Below are 13,752 nucleotides of genomic sequence, written 5' to 3'. Positions count from 1 at the left end.
GATGTATCTTTAGGGCCATCATTCACCCCACTGCAGAGGCAGACTTCATTTGCCAAGACCTGGAAGTGGGGATGGGTGTAGGAAACAATTCTACCTGAAACTACTTGTTTTTGGAAGATGGGAGTGGAAGGGGGAAGAAAGGGAGTGCAGCACATGGAAAGATGGCAGATATGAGCTGGGACCCACAGAGCAGACTGGAGAGATCTGTCATTGCTTTGGAGCTAGATACAGTACAGTGTACTGTTTAGGAACATAAATTTGGCAGCTCTGTTTGCCTCTGGAGTTAGGACACCGGGAGGACGAGAAGAGTTGAGAAGATAACTTGAAAGAACAACTGTTTTGACTTTGGGACAGATTGAACACAGCAAGTAAAGGGAATAGTAAGAGGGACTCCCAAGCTTCTCACTGGAATTCTGTGGGTAGTTGAGGCAAAGCCAAGTCAAGGTTTCCACATGTTGAGACTTAGATGTTGACATTTAGTAGATGTTTTAAGTTTGGTCTTAATAAAAAAATAGTTGTGGGGTGCCTGGGTGGCTCAGTCGGTTGAGCGTCTGACTTCGGCTCAGGTCATGATCTCACGTTTTGTGAGTTCAAGCCCCACGTTGGGCTCTGTGCTGACAGCTCAGAGCCTGGAGCCTGCTTTGGATTCTGTGTCTCTCTCTCTCTCTCTCTCTGCCCTCCCCTGCTCACGCTCTGTCTCTCTCTATCTCAAAAATAAATAAAACATTAAAAAATAAAATTAAAAAATAGTTGTTTTGTGTGAAGTTTTGGGAGAAATATATTTTTGAACCTTTTGCAGTTTGTAAGAATAGTATTGAGGTTAATACACTTAGTAACTTTGAGTACTTTAACTTCCTGTAAAGTAGGAAGTACACAGGATAATATTTTTAATGTTATTTTTATTAACAGGTGAATATTCAACAAAGAATTCTTGTGGACTTGGTTTAATTGTGGTTCCTACAGTGATTTTAATATTACTTCAGTACTGTGTGTTTATGATAGGTAAGTATATGTTGTTATAGCATGATTTTGTCTACCTTTTTCTTTTTGAAAACATTTTTGGTTAAAATATTTCTTGTATGATTTTCTTTTTTTCTTTTTTTCACAACCTGATAAAAGTCGGCTTATGTTCTTAGTAACACTTTCCCTGTGTGGATTAATTTCAAGGTTAGCTTAGGTTTTCAGGGCATTCTATTATTTAATAAAAAGTAATTTTCATATATATTTGATGCTAGCCAGTGGATTTTTTAAATTATGTTATATAATTTCTTAATGATTATCTTCATATTTTTATTTCAGTTTTTTCAAGTTATAAGTAGACATTAAACATGCCCTTTCTCTTCTTTTGCCAAGCCTGTCTTAAAAAATAGTTCTACAAATTAGGGTTATCAATTATAAATAGAAATATATCTTTTTTAGTTATTGGCAAATCTCAACATTGTAGTTTTAAAAGATGATGCAAGTATCCAAATTGTAATTGGTATAATCTTCACTGCATTTTTGGAGTCAATCACTAACATATTTTTGTTATTTTTACAGTCTGTTTTTTCCTATTTGCACATTTAACTCGGTCTTTGAGCTTATCTCTGGCTTGGTGTACATTGGAAAGTTATTAATTTGTTATAAAATCACAGATCTAGGCACACGAGACAGAGGTTATGATGTTTACAGCAGCATGTTTTGCATAATGGTTCTCTTTGCTAGAGTAATTTTATGTGCATGTGGTGAAGTCACGCATAATAGCCATTCATACTGTAAAATGCACAAATGTGGTAAAAGCAGCATTGTTCTAAGGTTTGGGGTAAAAAGCACCAGTCCAGCTCAGCTCACTGTGAAAATAAAAGACTGCTGAACGTGTGACTCTGGAACAGACTACTTGTGTGAAAAGGCAAAGTTTAAATCGTTGGGAAAGAATCAAGCATCTCATAAGGAAATCCAGAGTCAGTCTATGGTCACTGGATATTATTTTTGATTGCACAAAATACAAGTCGGTATGATTGCTTCTTAAATGCTCTCAACCCACTTTTTCTTTCTTCAGGTGTTTGGATGTCTTCCTTCACCATCGCCATATTGATCCTTCAGGTACTGGGCTATGTGCTCTCTGTGGTTGGACTAAGCCTCTGTGTCTCAGGTAAGGGTTACGTTCTTCTCTCATCCCAGTTTTTAACTACAGATTTCTCTTGGACAGAGCTCTTCTTCCTCCTCTCCTTCTTCTTCTTTATCCATTCATCCATTCCCCTATTGAAGGACATCCTGCTGCTTTCAGTTTTTGATGATTAAGAATAAAGCTACTATAAACATCCATGTGCGTGTTTTTGTGTGGACATAAGTTTTCAACTCCATTTAAGTAAATACCAAGGAGTGTGATTGCTGGGTTGTTATGTTAAGAACATATTTAGCTTGTAACGAATTGCCAACCTATCTTACAAAGTGGCTGTGCCATTTTGCATTCCCACCAGCAATGAATGAGAGTTCCTGTTGCTCCACATCCTTGCCAGCATTTGGTGTTGTGGGCTTTGTGAGCTTTCTTTTTTTAACTCTCATTTTTTCCCCACTGAGAATAGTGCTTTCCATATTGCCATGAGAATATTGGCTGTATATGGCTTGTGGGCTGATTATTCTAGCAGCCAAACTGCTGTGCCTATATTTGTGGGAGAATTTTTTAAATAACCAGCCTCTAATTGGTTGGAACCTAAGGCTTTACACACTATTTTCTATTAGTCTTGATGTGATAAGGCACATGTTATGCAAACAAAATCTTTTGTCTTTTAATAATTTGGAGGCATTTCACTGAGTTAATAATGATGAATATATGTAGGTAGTTTTTGTTTCTTAATAATTAGAAAAAGAATTACTCTCCTTAAAACTTGATTTATTGTTGTTTGTTCTTTTAAAAAGATAACTTATTTCATGTAGATTTTTAATGTAAAATCTCACTTGTTTTTACAGAGTGCACCCCAGTGAACGGCCCTCTTCTGATTTCAGGTTTGGGTATTATAGCTCTAGCAGAATTACTTGGATTAGTTTATATGAAACTTGTTGGTAAGTCAATCTTATTTTTTGTTAGCCTGTGCCGAGAATTTCAGTTATATAATTGAAATATAACGAATGTAATGCTTTGATTGGCTCTTATGGTTTGACTAAAGAAATTTATCAGTTTTCCCAAAAACGAGAATATATCATGAATGCAGCTGTATTTCTTAAATAATAAAATTGGAATGATTTGGGGGTAATGAAAGAGGGTAGAAGTAATATGAATTAATGAAAATTTTAGATTATAAACTATTTTTTAAAAAATGGCTTTATGTTTTAGAATGTATAAACTATACTAGCTAAAAGGAGAGAATGTTGAAGATTCGTTTTATATTTTTTTATTTTTTATTTTTATTTATTTATTTTTTTAACGTTTACCCACTTTTTTAGAGACAAGAGACAGAGTGTGAGCAGGACAGGGGCAGAGGGAGGGGGAGACACAGAATCTGAAACAGGCTCCAGGCTCTAAGCTGTCAGCACAGAGCCTGAAGTGGGGCAAAGATTCATTTTAATAGAAAAAGATTTTTAATTGTCCCATTGTTTCTATGAGAGACCTAGTTGTTACTTGCTCCTCTTGCAGATTGTTTATAGACCTTGGCTCCCCTAAGTAGACAGGTTGAAATTCAAAATCTGTCACTTTTGTTAAAAGAACAGTGTCTTTTGACTTTACTTGACTTTAAAATATTTTTACTTAAGAGACTCTTAAATATAGGGAACAAACTGAAGGTTGCTGGAGGGAAGGGGAATAGGGGAGATGAGCTAAATGGGTGATGGGTACCAAGAAGGGCACTGTTGGGATGAGCACTGGGTGTTATACGTAAGTGATGAATCATTAAATTCTATGCCTGAAACTATTAACACACTATATGTCAACTAACTTGGATTTCAATAAAATTAAAAATACAATACAATAAAATAAAATAAAACCTCCCAAAACAACAACAACAGCAACGAAACGAATATAATAAAAACATGGAGCTTTAAAATTCAGGCTTTTGCTACCTTTTAATTAATTAATTAATTAATTTTTAAAATCCAGTATAATTAACATACAGTGTTATGTTAGTTTCAGGTACACAATATTAATGACTCAATAGTTCTATACATTATTCAGTGCTCATGATGAGGAGTGTGCTTTTTACTTCCCTTTGCCTATTTCCCCCATCCTCCACCCACCTCCCCTCTGGTAACCACCAGTTCTGTATAATTAAGAATCTTATTTTTGTTGTCTCTTTTTTCCTTTGTTTTTGTTTCTTAAATTCCACATATCAGTGAAATCATATGGTGTTTGTCTTTCTCTCACTGACTTATTTCACTTAGCATTATACACTCTGGATCCTTCCATGTTGTTTTTACTACCTTTAAAATAAATGGTTAGTAAGTTGGAATTAGCTAATTTTTTTGAATTTCATCTTTAATCTGCCAATTTTCAAATAACAGATGTCTATATAAATTCTTATTTTTTATACATAGAGGCAGATGCTTTTAGGTAGTATGTTGTCTGATTTAAGCTAAAAATGTTCCCTACAATTGGTTTACATTAGTATCCCTTTTAAAAAGTTGTTTTTTTTATTTAAGCAGTAAACCAGACTCTTAAAAATTTGTCAAAATAATCAAAAGTTGCCAAATAATAGAGTAAAAAAAAAAAATCAGTGTTCTGCTTTAGGTGAACTTTACTGTGTTTCAAAAATTATATGAACCTTGAATTGTTAGTCAAATAATTTTCCATATGGCTTACATAATATTGTCAAAGAAACTTTACCTTTGTTTCTTAACCTCAGCTTTTGCTGACTGATCATTGAGTTCAGTTTTGTTACATATTCTTTTGTCCCTATCTAGTTAATGCTTGTTAGATAAACAAAATACTTAACTAAAATCTCCCTATCTTTGGTTTATGTGTTCTCATAAATCAGAGTTGTTTCCTCAATGAAATTTTCTTAGTTCATGACTCACAGGTCCATAAAATACAATGAAGACCTCTCAGCCAAATGGTAGTAGCTATCATGAGCATCACATTATGAATGTTGATACATATTCTATTTTTGTTGAGTATTCCAGTCCCCATTTGTGTGGTTCTTGAAGTTGATACTGCTAGTTACATTGCTCTGTGTGAATGTTTGAGAATACAATGTTCTCCTCAATATTCCTACAACATGATGTAGTATTAGGTGTCTTTGATGGCTCTTTGTTCTGTTTATTCCTCATTGTCTGGATCATCCTCCCTTTTTTTAAATGTTTGCTTATTACTTTTGAGAGAGAGCACGCATGCGCGTGGGGGAGGGACAAAGAGAGAGTGGGACACAGAATCTGAAGCAGGCTTCAGGCTCTGAGCTGTCAGCACAGAGCTGGACATGGGGCTTGAACTCAAGGACTGTGAGATCATGACCTCATCTGAAGTCAGACACTTAACCGACTGAGCCACCAGGCACCCCTGGATCATCCTCCCTTTTATTGCCTTGCTCCCCATGCCTTCCATGTCTAACAAAGAATGATGTTCAGTAGAATTGCCAACAGGTCTGGAATGCCGACTCAGGTGGAAATAGGCATTGTCTAGCTACCACCTCCTGGGTCCTGTCTCTCCCTTCTCCATAGCTTATCTCCCAAAGAAGCTTGGGAAACCAGTGTAGTAACACACATACTGTTCTCATGTGAAAAATCGAAGTGAAAGTAAAATCCTAAAAGAGTTCCCCCAATTTTTTCTTTATCATAGTTTAGCATATAAATATTTATATGTTAAGAATTTAGTCCAATTTTATTGATATTTTGAGAATATTCTAAAGTAACTTTCCAAATCAACTTGTCTAATGCCAGAATTCAGAGGCACACCTTCGGTCAGTTGAAGGGCAAGAAGAGAAAAGGTACAGGAAAGTTGCTCTTTAGATAATGTGGTAGAATAGGAAAATTAGTGTGTTTTTCTTATATAATCTGAGTGTGTAAATATCAGTATATGTAACATTAAGGTTGCAAATTTTAGCATTTTTATCAGGAGGCAAGTAATTGTGTTTCCAAAATAAATTTTACTCATTGTGCTCTGTTTTGGAAAAGCCTAATGAATGTGTCTTGACTTAAATGCAATAAAATTCTCAGATTTTGTTGTTGTTAAAATCCAAGCTATCTTTTTTAAGAGTAAGTTAATGGCCCTATGAGAATTTTAACTGTTATTTTTATTATTTCCAAGTTTAAATTTGTAGCCTTAATTGTTACTTTAGAAGTAAGATTTTAACTTTCACTTTTTATGGTCTTTTTAAACTGTTGGATTTTTTTTTTTATTACTGGAAGTATTTAAGTTTTACAAAATGAAATTGGTGTTGGAGATAAGAATAATGTGAATCACATAGAAAATTAAATACTGCTAACTAAACTCACTAGAATTAGGTTTGTTGATTATATGGGGCATTTATATCCATTATTTATAAGAGTCCATACTTGTTCATTTTGTTTTCCTTTTTTTTTTAAGCCATTACCAGCTCAGTATAAAGACATATAATTATGTTTTGTTATAAATCAACCTACTAGTAATCAAAAACCAGATTTATCACAACATATCACTTGTTTTAGAATGACATGGAGTGAATATATATAAGTGATATTTTTATAGTTCACTGTTAGGATGTTAGGAAGAGGTAGGTCTGCTATCAGTAGGAAAAATATTTCTGAAAATTCAAAACGTAGAAATATATTTGTGTCATGTCATCAGATGTTTCAGGGAGAGAAGAACAAATCAGGAAGAAACCTTGCAAGGGGGCTCATATGGAATCCTTAAAGCTTGTGGCTTAAAAATAAATAAATATATGTATTTAAGCTACATATATATGTGACTACATACACACACATATACACATATGTATGTATGTGTGTAGTGCCTTAGGCATGGTAAGAACAGATAAACCACAGCCATTTTGTCACCTCGGTCATATGTGTGTGGGAGAGCATTAACTCAAGTGAAAACTCAAATTAGCTTTTGCACTTCTGGGTTTTATACTACTACTAGGGAGAGCACAGCTGACTGGTATCCCAGCTCTTATTTTCCAGAATGGTCTAGCCAAAATGTGATGTTCCCTGGACCTGAGAATTGGAACTCAGAAACTATTCTTTACACATTATTAGGATAGAAAAGGAGTTACTTGGAAGTTCTTAATGTTAATCCTGATAAATAAATTTATGATTTCAAAAATACAGCTCTAAAATCTTACCTCTGATCCTTCACGCTACCAGTCAGAAATTTGCACAGCTGTTCAGTTTTCTTTTCTTGGATAGAACATAGAGTCATGGTTTAGTTGAAGTGATTTGTATATATATGTAACTACTGTGATGATCCCTAATGAAGTTCTATAATTCTGCTTGGCTTCTTTTGAGAGGCTGCTAAATGTGATTCACCCATATTCCCAACCCATTTCACTCCATACTACTTGAGAAAGTGGTTTCCTTGTTTGGCTGCAAGGACCACACCGCTGCCCCCGTGCCTCCTGTAAGGGAGATTTACTTTAAAGCCACACGTGACACTAGCAGAGATGGGGATCTCTTGAGAACTGAGATATAACCAGACCTCACAGGGGCTGAGACAGTAAGCCGTTTAGGAATTAGAAAGTTCTGATACATCTCTACAAACTGAATCATCGTGTTGCCCTCTGAGTAACAAGAGTTAGTCAGTGCCCATCTGCAGATTATACTGTGAGTTCCTTTCTGGTTCTTTCCCTAAGAGCTCATCCTCTCCTTTATGGCCTCATCTTATATTTTGTTCTTGTCTTCTCCTTGGTAGTTTCTCTTATGTTTGTCTCTAATCTTTGAGCTTCTCTCCCAGCTTGCTTTCTGTCTCCTTGTCACCTTCCTTTCCATCACCAACTTTCTGGTCTACTTTCTCTTTCTCCTCTTCAGGTCCCAGTGGGAGAGAAAAACTTTTCAGGCTAGTTAGTCACCATGGTCTCTGTTTGAGAGAGCCTGTTGGCTTCTGGCTGGTTTCTACATTGGCTGTCCTTGCGTGGGGTCTCACTCCCATTGCCCATCAGCTTTGGAAGCTTGGTAGGGGTGAATGTGGAGGAGGAATGGTAGTAAGTAAAGAGCACAGAACACTAGAGCGGTTCTGGGGCCCTGCATCGGTAGCTCACAAGCAAATTCAGCCTTCCATCCAATCCACAGGATAATATAATTGACTATCCCATAGCATTACCCCCCCACCAGCCTGTTCACAGGATGTTGCTGGTTCATGCTTTCATACATATAGGACTCTGATTTAGGACTGGCTTCCGCTGCGCTGGGTCCTTCTCACTTGGCTTTTGTAACGAAGTTCTCTCTTTCTCCCTATGCAACTGAAGTAAATGTTTTTCCCCTCTCTCTTTCTCCATGCCCTGTATTCCTTCATTAACCAGTCCACTCAGAAACAGTGCAAAGGGTAACTTGGAAAACTGAGAAAGAGTACATGGAGAAGAGGTTGATTGTGGCTAAAACTAACTGCTGGGAGAATTCATTGAACTCCGAGGGATCTGAATATTTTTTTTCAGTTTGTTAGCTATTTGGAGCATTGAAAACTGGAAAGATGGAAGCAGAAGAGAAGACTGGGTCACAAGGAATGAGAACAGTGAGCTAATAAGGGCAGGCAGTGGAGTAGAGGTGAAGATTGGTCATTGCCACCTTCTGTCCACATTCTGGCTGGGTTGAGTGGGGAGGGGTATAGAGTCCACAGTGGGGATGAATAGATGATAGACAGCATTTTTCACCAAGAAGTTTAACAAATGGCTGATTTAGGAGAAATATAGCCCGTACAAATGAGAGAATGTATTGGTTTATTATTTGATGTAGGTGGGTCATTTGATCATTATATTCTATCAATGCATAAAATCATTTGAAATTAACCATTAATAGTCATTGAGATTAAACATTATATTGCCTTAACGTATTAAATTTATTTTCTCAATTTTTAATTATATCAGCTTCCAATCAGAAGACTATACAACCTCCTAGGGTAAGTTAAACTTTCTTAAATGAATTTGGAATGATCAGTTGATGGTTTTGACTGAGAAATGATAATTGAGATAGATACTAAAGCCTTTTGCTCTCTGTTCAGTGTATACCATCAGATTAAGAGAACACTGAAGTAATTTCATGACTTTTGCATGAGTAGATCCAACTTACTTTAAAATATATCTGGCCATTTTAGTTGCAGTAGGACAGAATCAGTGATTCCTTAACATTGTGCTAATAATTTCTCAAGTGACTTCTCACTTTCTCAGAACTGGAAAGTTTCTGTGTAAGAATAATGGTTATTATCTCTGCTGAAGGAAGCTGATTCCAGTATATTGCCTCACCTATTGGCTCCATTTGATGTAGGTATACAAAACGTTACTTCAGGCTTTTAAAATGAGAGTGAGAGATTTGTATGAAATTGATTTCATTAAAAATAATAATCTATGCAATAAATGTACATATTGCTGAAATATATCTGTTCTGAATTATGATTCATTTCCCTTCTTCCCTCATTTTAGAAGCATTTTTCTTCCTCCAAACTGTACTATAGTTTTTACTCTATCTTGGATACCTTAAAAGCTATCTAAGAAAATTCCAAGAAAAGGAACAAATTAGGAAATAAACCAGATAAATGAGCAGGTGAAAAAATCCGTGTAGAGAATTATCATGTGACAGGCCCAAGAACTATTTTATGGAAAGAAGACCTGGAGAGGACTATACTGTACTCACCTTCCTAGAAGGAATAATAGTAGCTCTATCTGAAATGCCAAAATTGAGACTCTTGTCTGTGGCAGGAAGTGGAGATTACATATACTCCTGAGTCTGACAAGCTTCCACAGACATGCCTGATAGGCAAGGAGGGCCTGAGGGTGCATCTTTCCACGGGTGTTTATTCTGAAAAGATTGGGGCTGTAGCTACATCAACAGCCAGCAGTGTTTAAAGTGCCTCTGTTAGAGATAATTCAATCATTGGACCCTTAAATCTTAACACATTTTCTTTCCTTGTTACTGAGTTCAACTTGCATGATTTGAAAATGATTGTGTTTTTGTCTCCCCCCTTGTTTAACTGTATTATCTATTATTGTGTTGCTATTTATGTTTGCGGTTTTTTTGAGAAGTTTGAATTTCTTGAACTGAAAGAGGAAGAGTGGGTGGGAAATTCTGCATAGAAAAATATTAAAAGACTAATAGTTATTATTAAACTATCAGGTAAACTTGGCAATCTTTGTTTCCTTAACTTTTATTGCCTTACTTTGTTTTTAGCCTATAGGATTCACTCTTTACTATAGAGTTTAAATGTTAGCATATATAAATTTTAGTATAAAAGGACATGAAATAAATTCTATTTTTACGTAAATATATTTTAAATATTTTCCAGAAAGCTGTAGAGGAACCCCTTAATGGTATGTGGTTATTACAAACTTGTATATTCTTCTTGATCCATTACCAGATGATAATTTAAACTGGCCCCAAAGCAGTTAGAATGTTCCATCTATGCCTGGGGAAAAAAATCCCATTTTTTTCTTGCCTGACCTCTCTTTTCTTGATTATTATAATTAATATAATAATTAAAATAATAATTAAGAGTATTACTATTGTAATGTTCTTACCTCTGAGAAAAACGCACTCCTCAGTGTCTCTCCAGTCCTTGCTTGCATTGGCCAAGCAATACTTAGGCAAGAAGACCATTGCCTTATATTAGCCGATAGAAAAGAATCTCAATTAATTTCAGTTTCTGATTTACAAATTCAGATACAGACTGTCATCATGTAGTGAGACCCAAGCATCTCACTTTCGTTCTCCCTAAACCTAGATCTATGTTCCCAACTGACTTTGTTTCCTTTGAGAGTCTGGATATGAGCCACAGACATGCTTTTGTAATAAAGTAATAGACTTAAAATTAATTTGTCTTCATAGCTGTGGAATAGTTAGCATGATATTACTGCATATTTATTTAGAAATGATTTCTAATTGTTGAACCTTACTAACTGCTTGGCTTGTTACTAATTCTTAGCATTTAAAGAATCAAAAGGAATGATGAATGATGGTAAGTGTAAAATGCACCTGCAATTATAGATTGATTAAAATAGGAACATTGAAAAGAAATAAAAGGGCTTCTTTAAAGTATGCTTTTTTTGTATATAAAAGGGACACTGTCAAATCATAAAGGTCTACATTTTTTGATTTATAAAACTTAAAGCTACTCTTAAAAGTTGCAAAACCAGTGATATAAAAGCTGTAGGGTGTCACTAATCAGACTTTCCAGTCTTAACTGCTTGTAGCAAAGAGAAATTACTGCTTTTTTAAAAACATTTTTCAGCTACAATGTCTGGTGCCTGTAACTTTTAAAAATGATTTTTAGAAGACACATAGATAATCTGGCACAAATCTTTATCATCTTGACAGGGTTTCTTTTGTGCTTGTGTTGGTGATTTGTTGCATTTAATTCATGGGGACTTAATATCTCTGCTTTTCCAACTAGGGACTCAGTTGTAACCATTTGAAAAAGGATTTAAAAAGAAATGTTTAGTCACTCAGCTTTTGCTTCTTGTTTTGGAACTCTGGGCTAATCACTTCTATTTTGTATTGAATATTTCAAAGACATTTGCTAGTTTTTAAAGATAAGTAAGTCAGACATATTGAGTGCTATGAGTATTCATTTTGATTTTGCTTGAAGATGCTGTGATACTTCAAGTCTGTTAATATTTTAATAACTGTATGTTTTTATCTTATCAAACATTTCTTCATACCTTTGATATTTAGTCATTCCTTGATCATGTAAATAGTGTGCTATTTTACTGCTTTAACCTCCTCACCTCTGTGGCAAAGTGCAGCATTTAACACAAGAGGCTATATTCCCATGAGTGCAATTAATTTTTGCATAAGATTAAAAACACACCAATTGTGTACTGGTGGACAAAGTTTAAAACAATGGTTAGGCTGTGTTCAACAAGGAATCACAGAACGATTCCACTTGTGTAGGTTTGTGTTGTAGCCACAGCCTTTACTACAAAAATGTTTGTTTTATTTACCAACCACCACCTTCCTAATAAAAAAAAAATTTGCAGTTGGTAGGAATAAACTAAGTGACATTCAAAAAAAGAACTGGTACCTGGAATTGTGGCATGGTTTGTCCATGTTTACATTCTCTTGTTTTGTTTTGTTTTTATTTCTTTGCTCTTTTTCTTCTGCCATGTGATTCTTCTGCAGTTGTATAAAGAAATGAAACTCCTTTTCTCTGTTTTCAGAAAACTAGTGTAAGAACCTCAAGTGCATTTTCCTTTTTTAATTTCATGTGACTTTTTTTGGAACCACCATGTCAGTAGATACAGCAGTTTTTGTGTGTTCATAGCATACAAAGTCTATGATGATCTTTGAAATTCCCTTAATTTTGCTAATATTTAGCTGTTCAGAATTTGTTCTTGTTTTTTTCTTTTTTTTAACCTTTTTTTAAATCTTTCTGGTGGGCTCCAGGCCCTCACAGTGTGTCTGCCTCGTCAGTTTCAGACTGTCTTTCTAAGGACCACAATCCTGTTTTCTCTTTCACTTGCACCTACTCGCATGTTTATTTCACTTACATCAAATGAATGATGTAGGTCTAAAGTGAATGTGATAGAGTATTATTCTGTGGTAAATATCTTTTGCATTGAAAAACCAACATCTCTTGGCTTCTCAGCCAACCCAGCCAACTGAGATTATCAGACTTTGTTGATTTTTATTTTCATTTGGCATTGGCCTTTTACTTACTACAACTAAAAAGGCTAATGATTTACCCGGTTTACATCTGTGACCTTTGTAAATCTAAGATTAAACACTTTTTTCTTTATTTTTAGATGCTGTATATCTGAAACTTTTAATTTTTAAAAATTCATCAACTTGTTAATGCATAGAAAATGGACAGGAATAATGATTATATGTTCATTTTTCAATTTTCCAGAGTAACTGAAGTGAAGTGATGGACTCTGATTTGGAAAGTAGTAAGACATGAAAGGAATACAATTGTGTTTAAGCACCATGGCCTTGATTCACTGTTCAGGAGAAGAAAACAAGAAAAATTACTGGTTCTCATCTGTGGGAGAAAGTAAATCTTTGACCCTTAAATGATTGTTACAGTTAAGTTTTTATTCAAAGCATTTGTAATTTAGTTAATAAAAGAATTATTATCTGTGTTGTGTGCCCAATTGAGATCCAGTTTTTTGTTGTTATTTTTATTCAGTAAAGGGCAAGGGTAGAGTGGCTAATTTCCAAGAATGATGCCTTTCAGATCTTAGGGCCTCTTGACTGTAGTTTACCAGTTTGAATTGGTTTGAGGTTGAGAATCACGTGACGCTAACCTGTTGGTTTCCCAGAGAGATCTGTGAAGAACAGTGGCTTCCACAGAACCTTAGCAGACTCGGGTTCACAGCCACTTTGGCAGTTATGGCTGGTGTTAGCCGAGTAAGGTTTCTGGAACTTCTGGGTCAAAGGAATAGCAAATTTAAGTACAGATAGGAGTTTGGTTGGGAACATCTTGAATGCCGCCTACATCTCCGGCAGGAGACCATGGTCTTCATTCTTGGGGGTTGCCATTCACACATTCTTCCTTCAGCATACCGTGTGATGAATCCTTTTCAGAGTTAGGGTAATTTTATTGATGAATGTGTTTATCTCTTATTCACACAACCCTTTAAACCCTGTCTTGTCCTCCTGTTATTTGCTTCTGCTGTACAAGATGTAGCACCTTTTCTCCTCTTTGAACATGGTCCCGTGACACGTGAC

At 35.4% G+C, this 13,752-nt stretch overlaps 1 protein-coding gene across 7 annotated transcripts in view; it reads left to right on the top strand.

Annotated features, from left to right (window-relative positions):
• The window catches only part of CD47 (CD47 molecule), a 50,429-nt gene extending 37,254 nt beyond the window's left edge, over window positions 1-13,175 (top strand). For 2 of the 7 annotated variants that reach the window (XM_043594071.1, XM_043594068.1), the window contains 7 exons: window positions 910-1,002; window positions 2,039-2,131; window positions 2,950-3,042; window positions 8,961-8,992; window positions 10,373-10,397; window positions 11,009-11,041; window positions 12,932-13,175. In XM_043594071.1, the coding sequence (XP_043450006.1) occupies window positions 910-1,002; window positions 2,039-2,131; window positions 2,950-3,042; window positions 8,961-8,992; window positions 10,373-10,397; window positions 11,009-11,041; window positions 12,932-12,936 (374 nt within the window). In that variant the 3' untranslated portion in view covers window positions 12,937-13,175. Of the gene's footprint in view, window positions 1-909; window positions 1,003-2,038; window positions 2,132-2,949; window positions 3,043-5,844; window positions 5,892-8,960; window positions 8,993-10,372; window positions 10,398-11,008; window positions 11,042-12,931 lie in introns of all 7 variants that reach the window. The other 5 variants (XR_006299350.1, XR_006299351.1, XR_006299352.1 and 2 more) reach the window with 5 other exon arrangements.
• The last annotated feature ends 577 nt before the right edge of the window (window positions 13,176-13,752 follow it).

The sequence above is a fragment of the Prionailurus bengalensis genome, chromosome C2, assembly GCF_016509475.1.
Source record: "Prionailurus bengalensis isolate Pbe53 chromosome C2, Fcat_Pben_1.1_paternal_pri, whole genome shotgun sequence".
Taxonomy (NCBI): Eukaryota; Metazoa; Chordata; class Mammalia; order Carnivora; family Felidae; genus Prionailurus; species Prionailurus bengalensis.
This window is presented reverse-complemented; position numbering and strand designations above follow the sequence as displayed.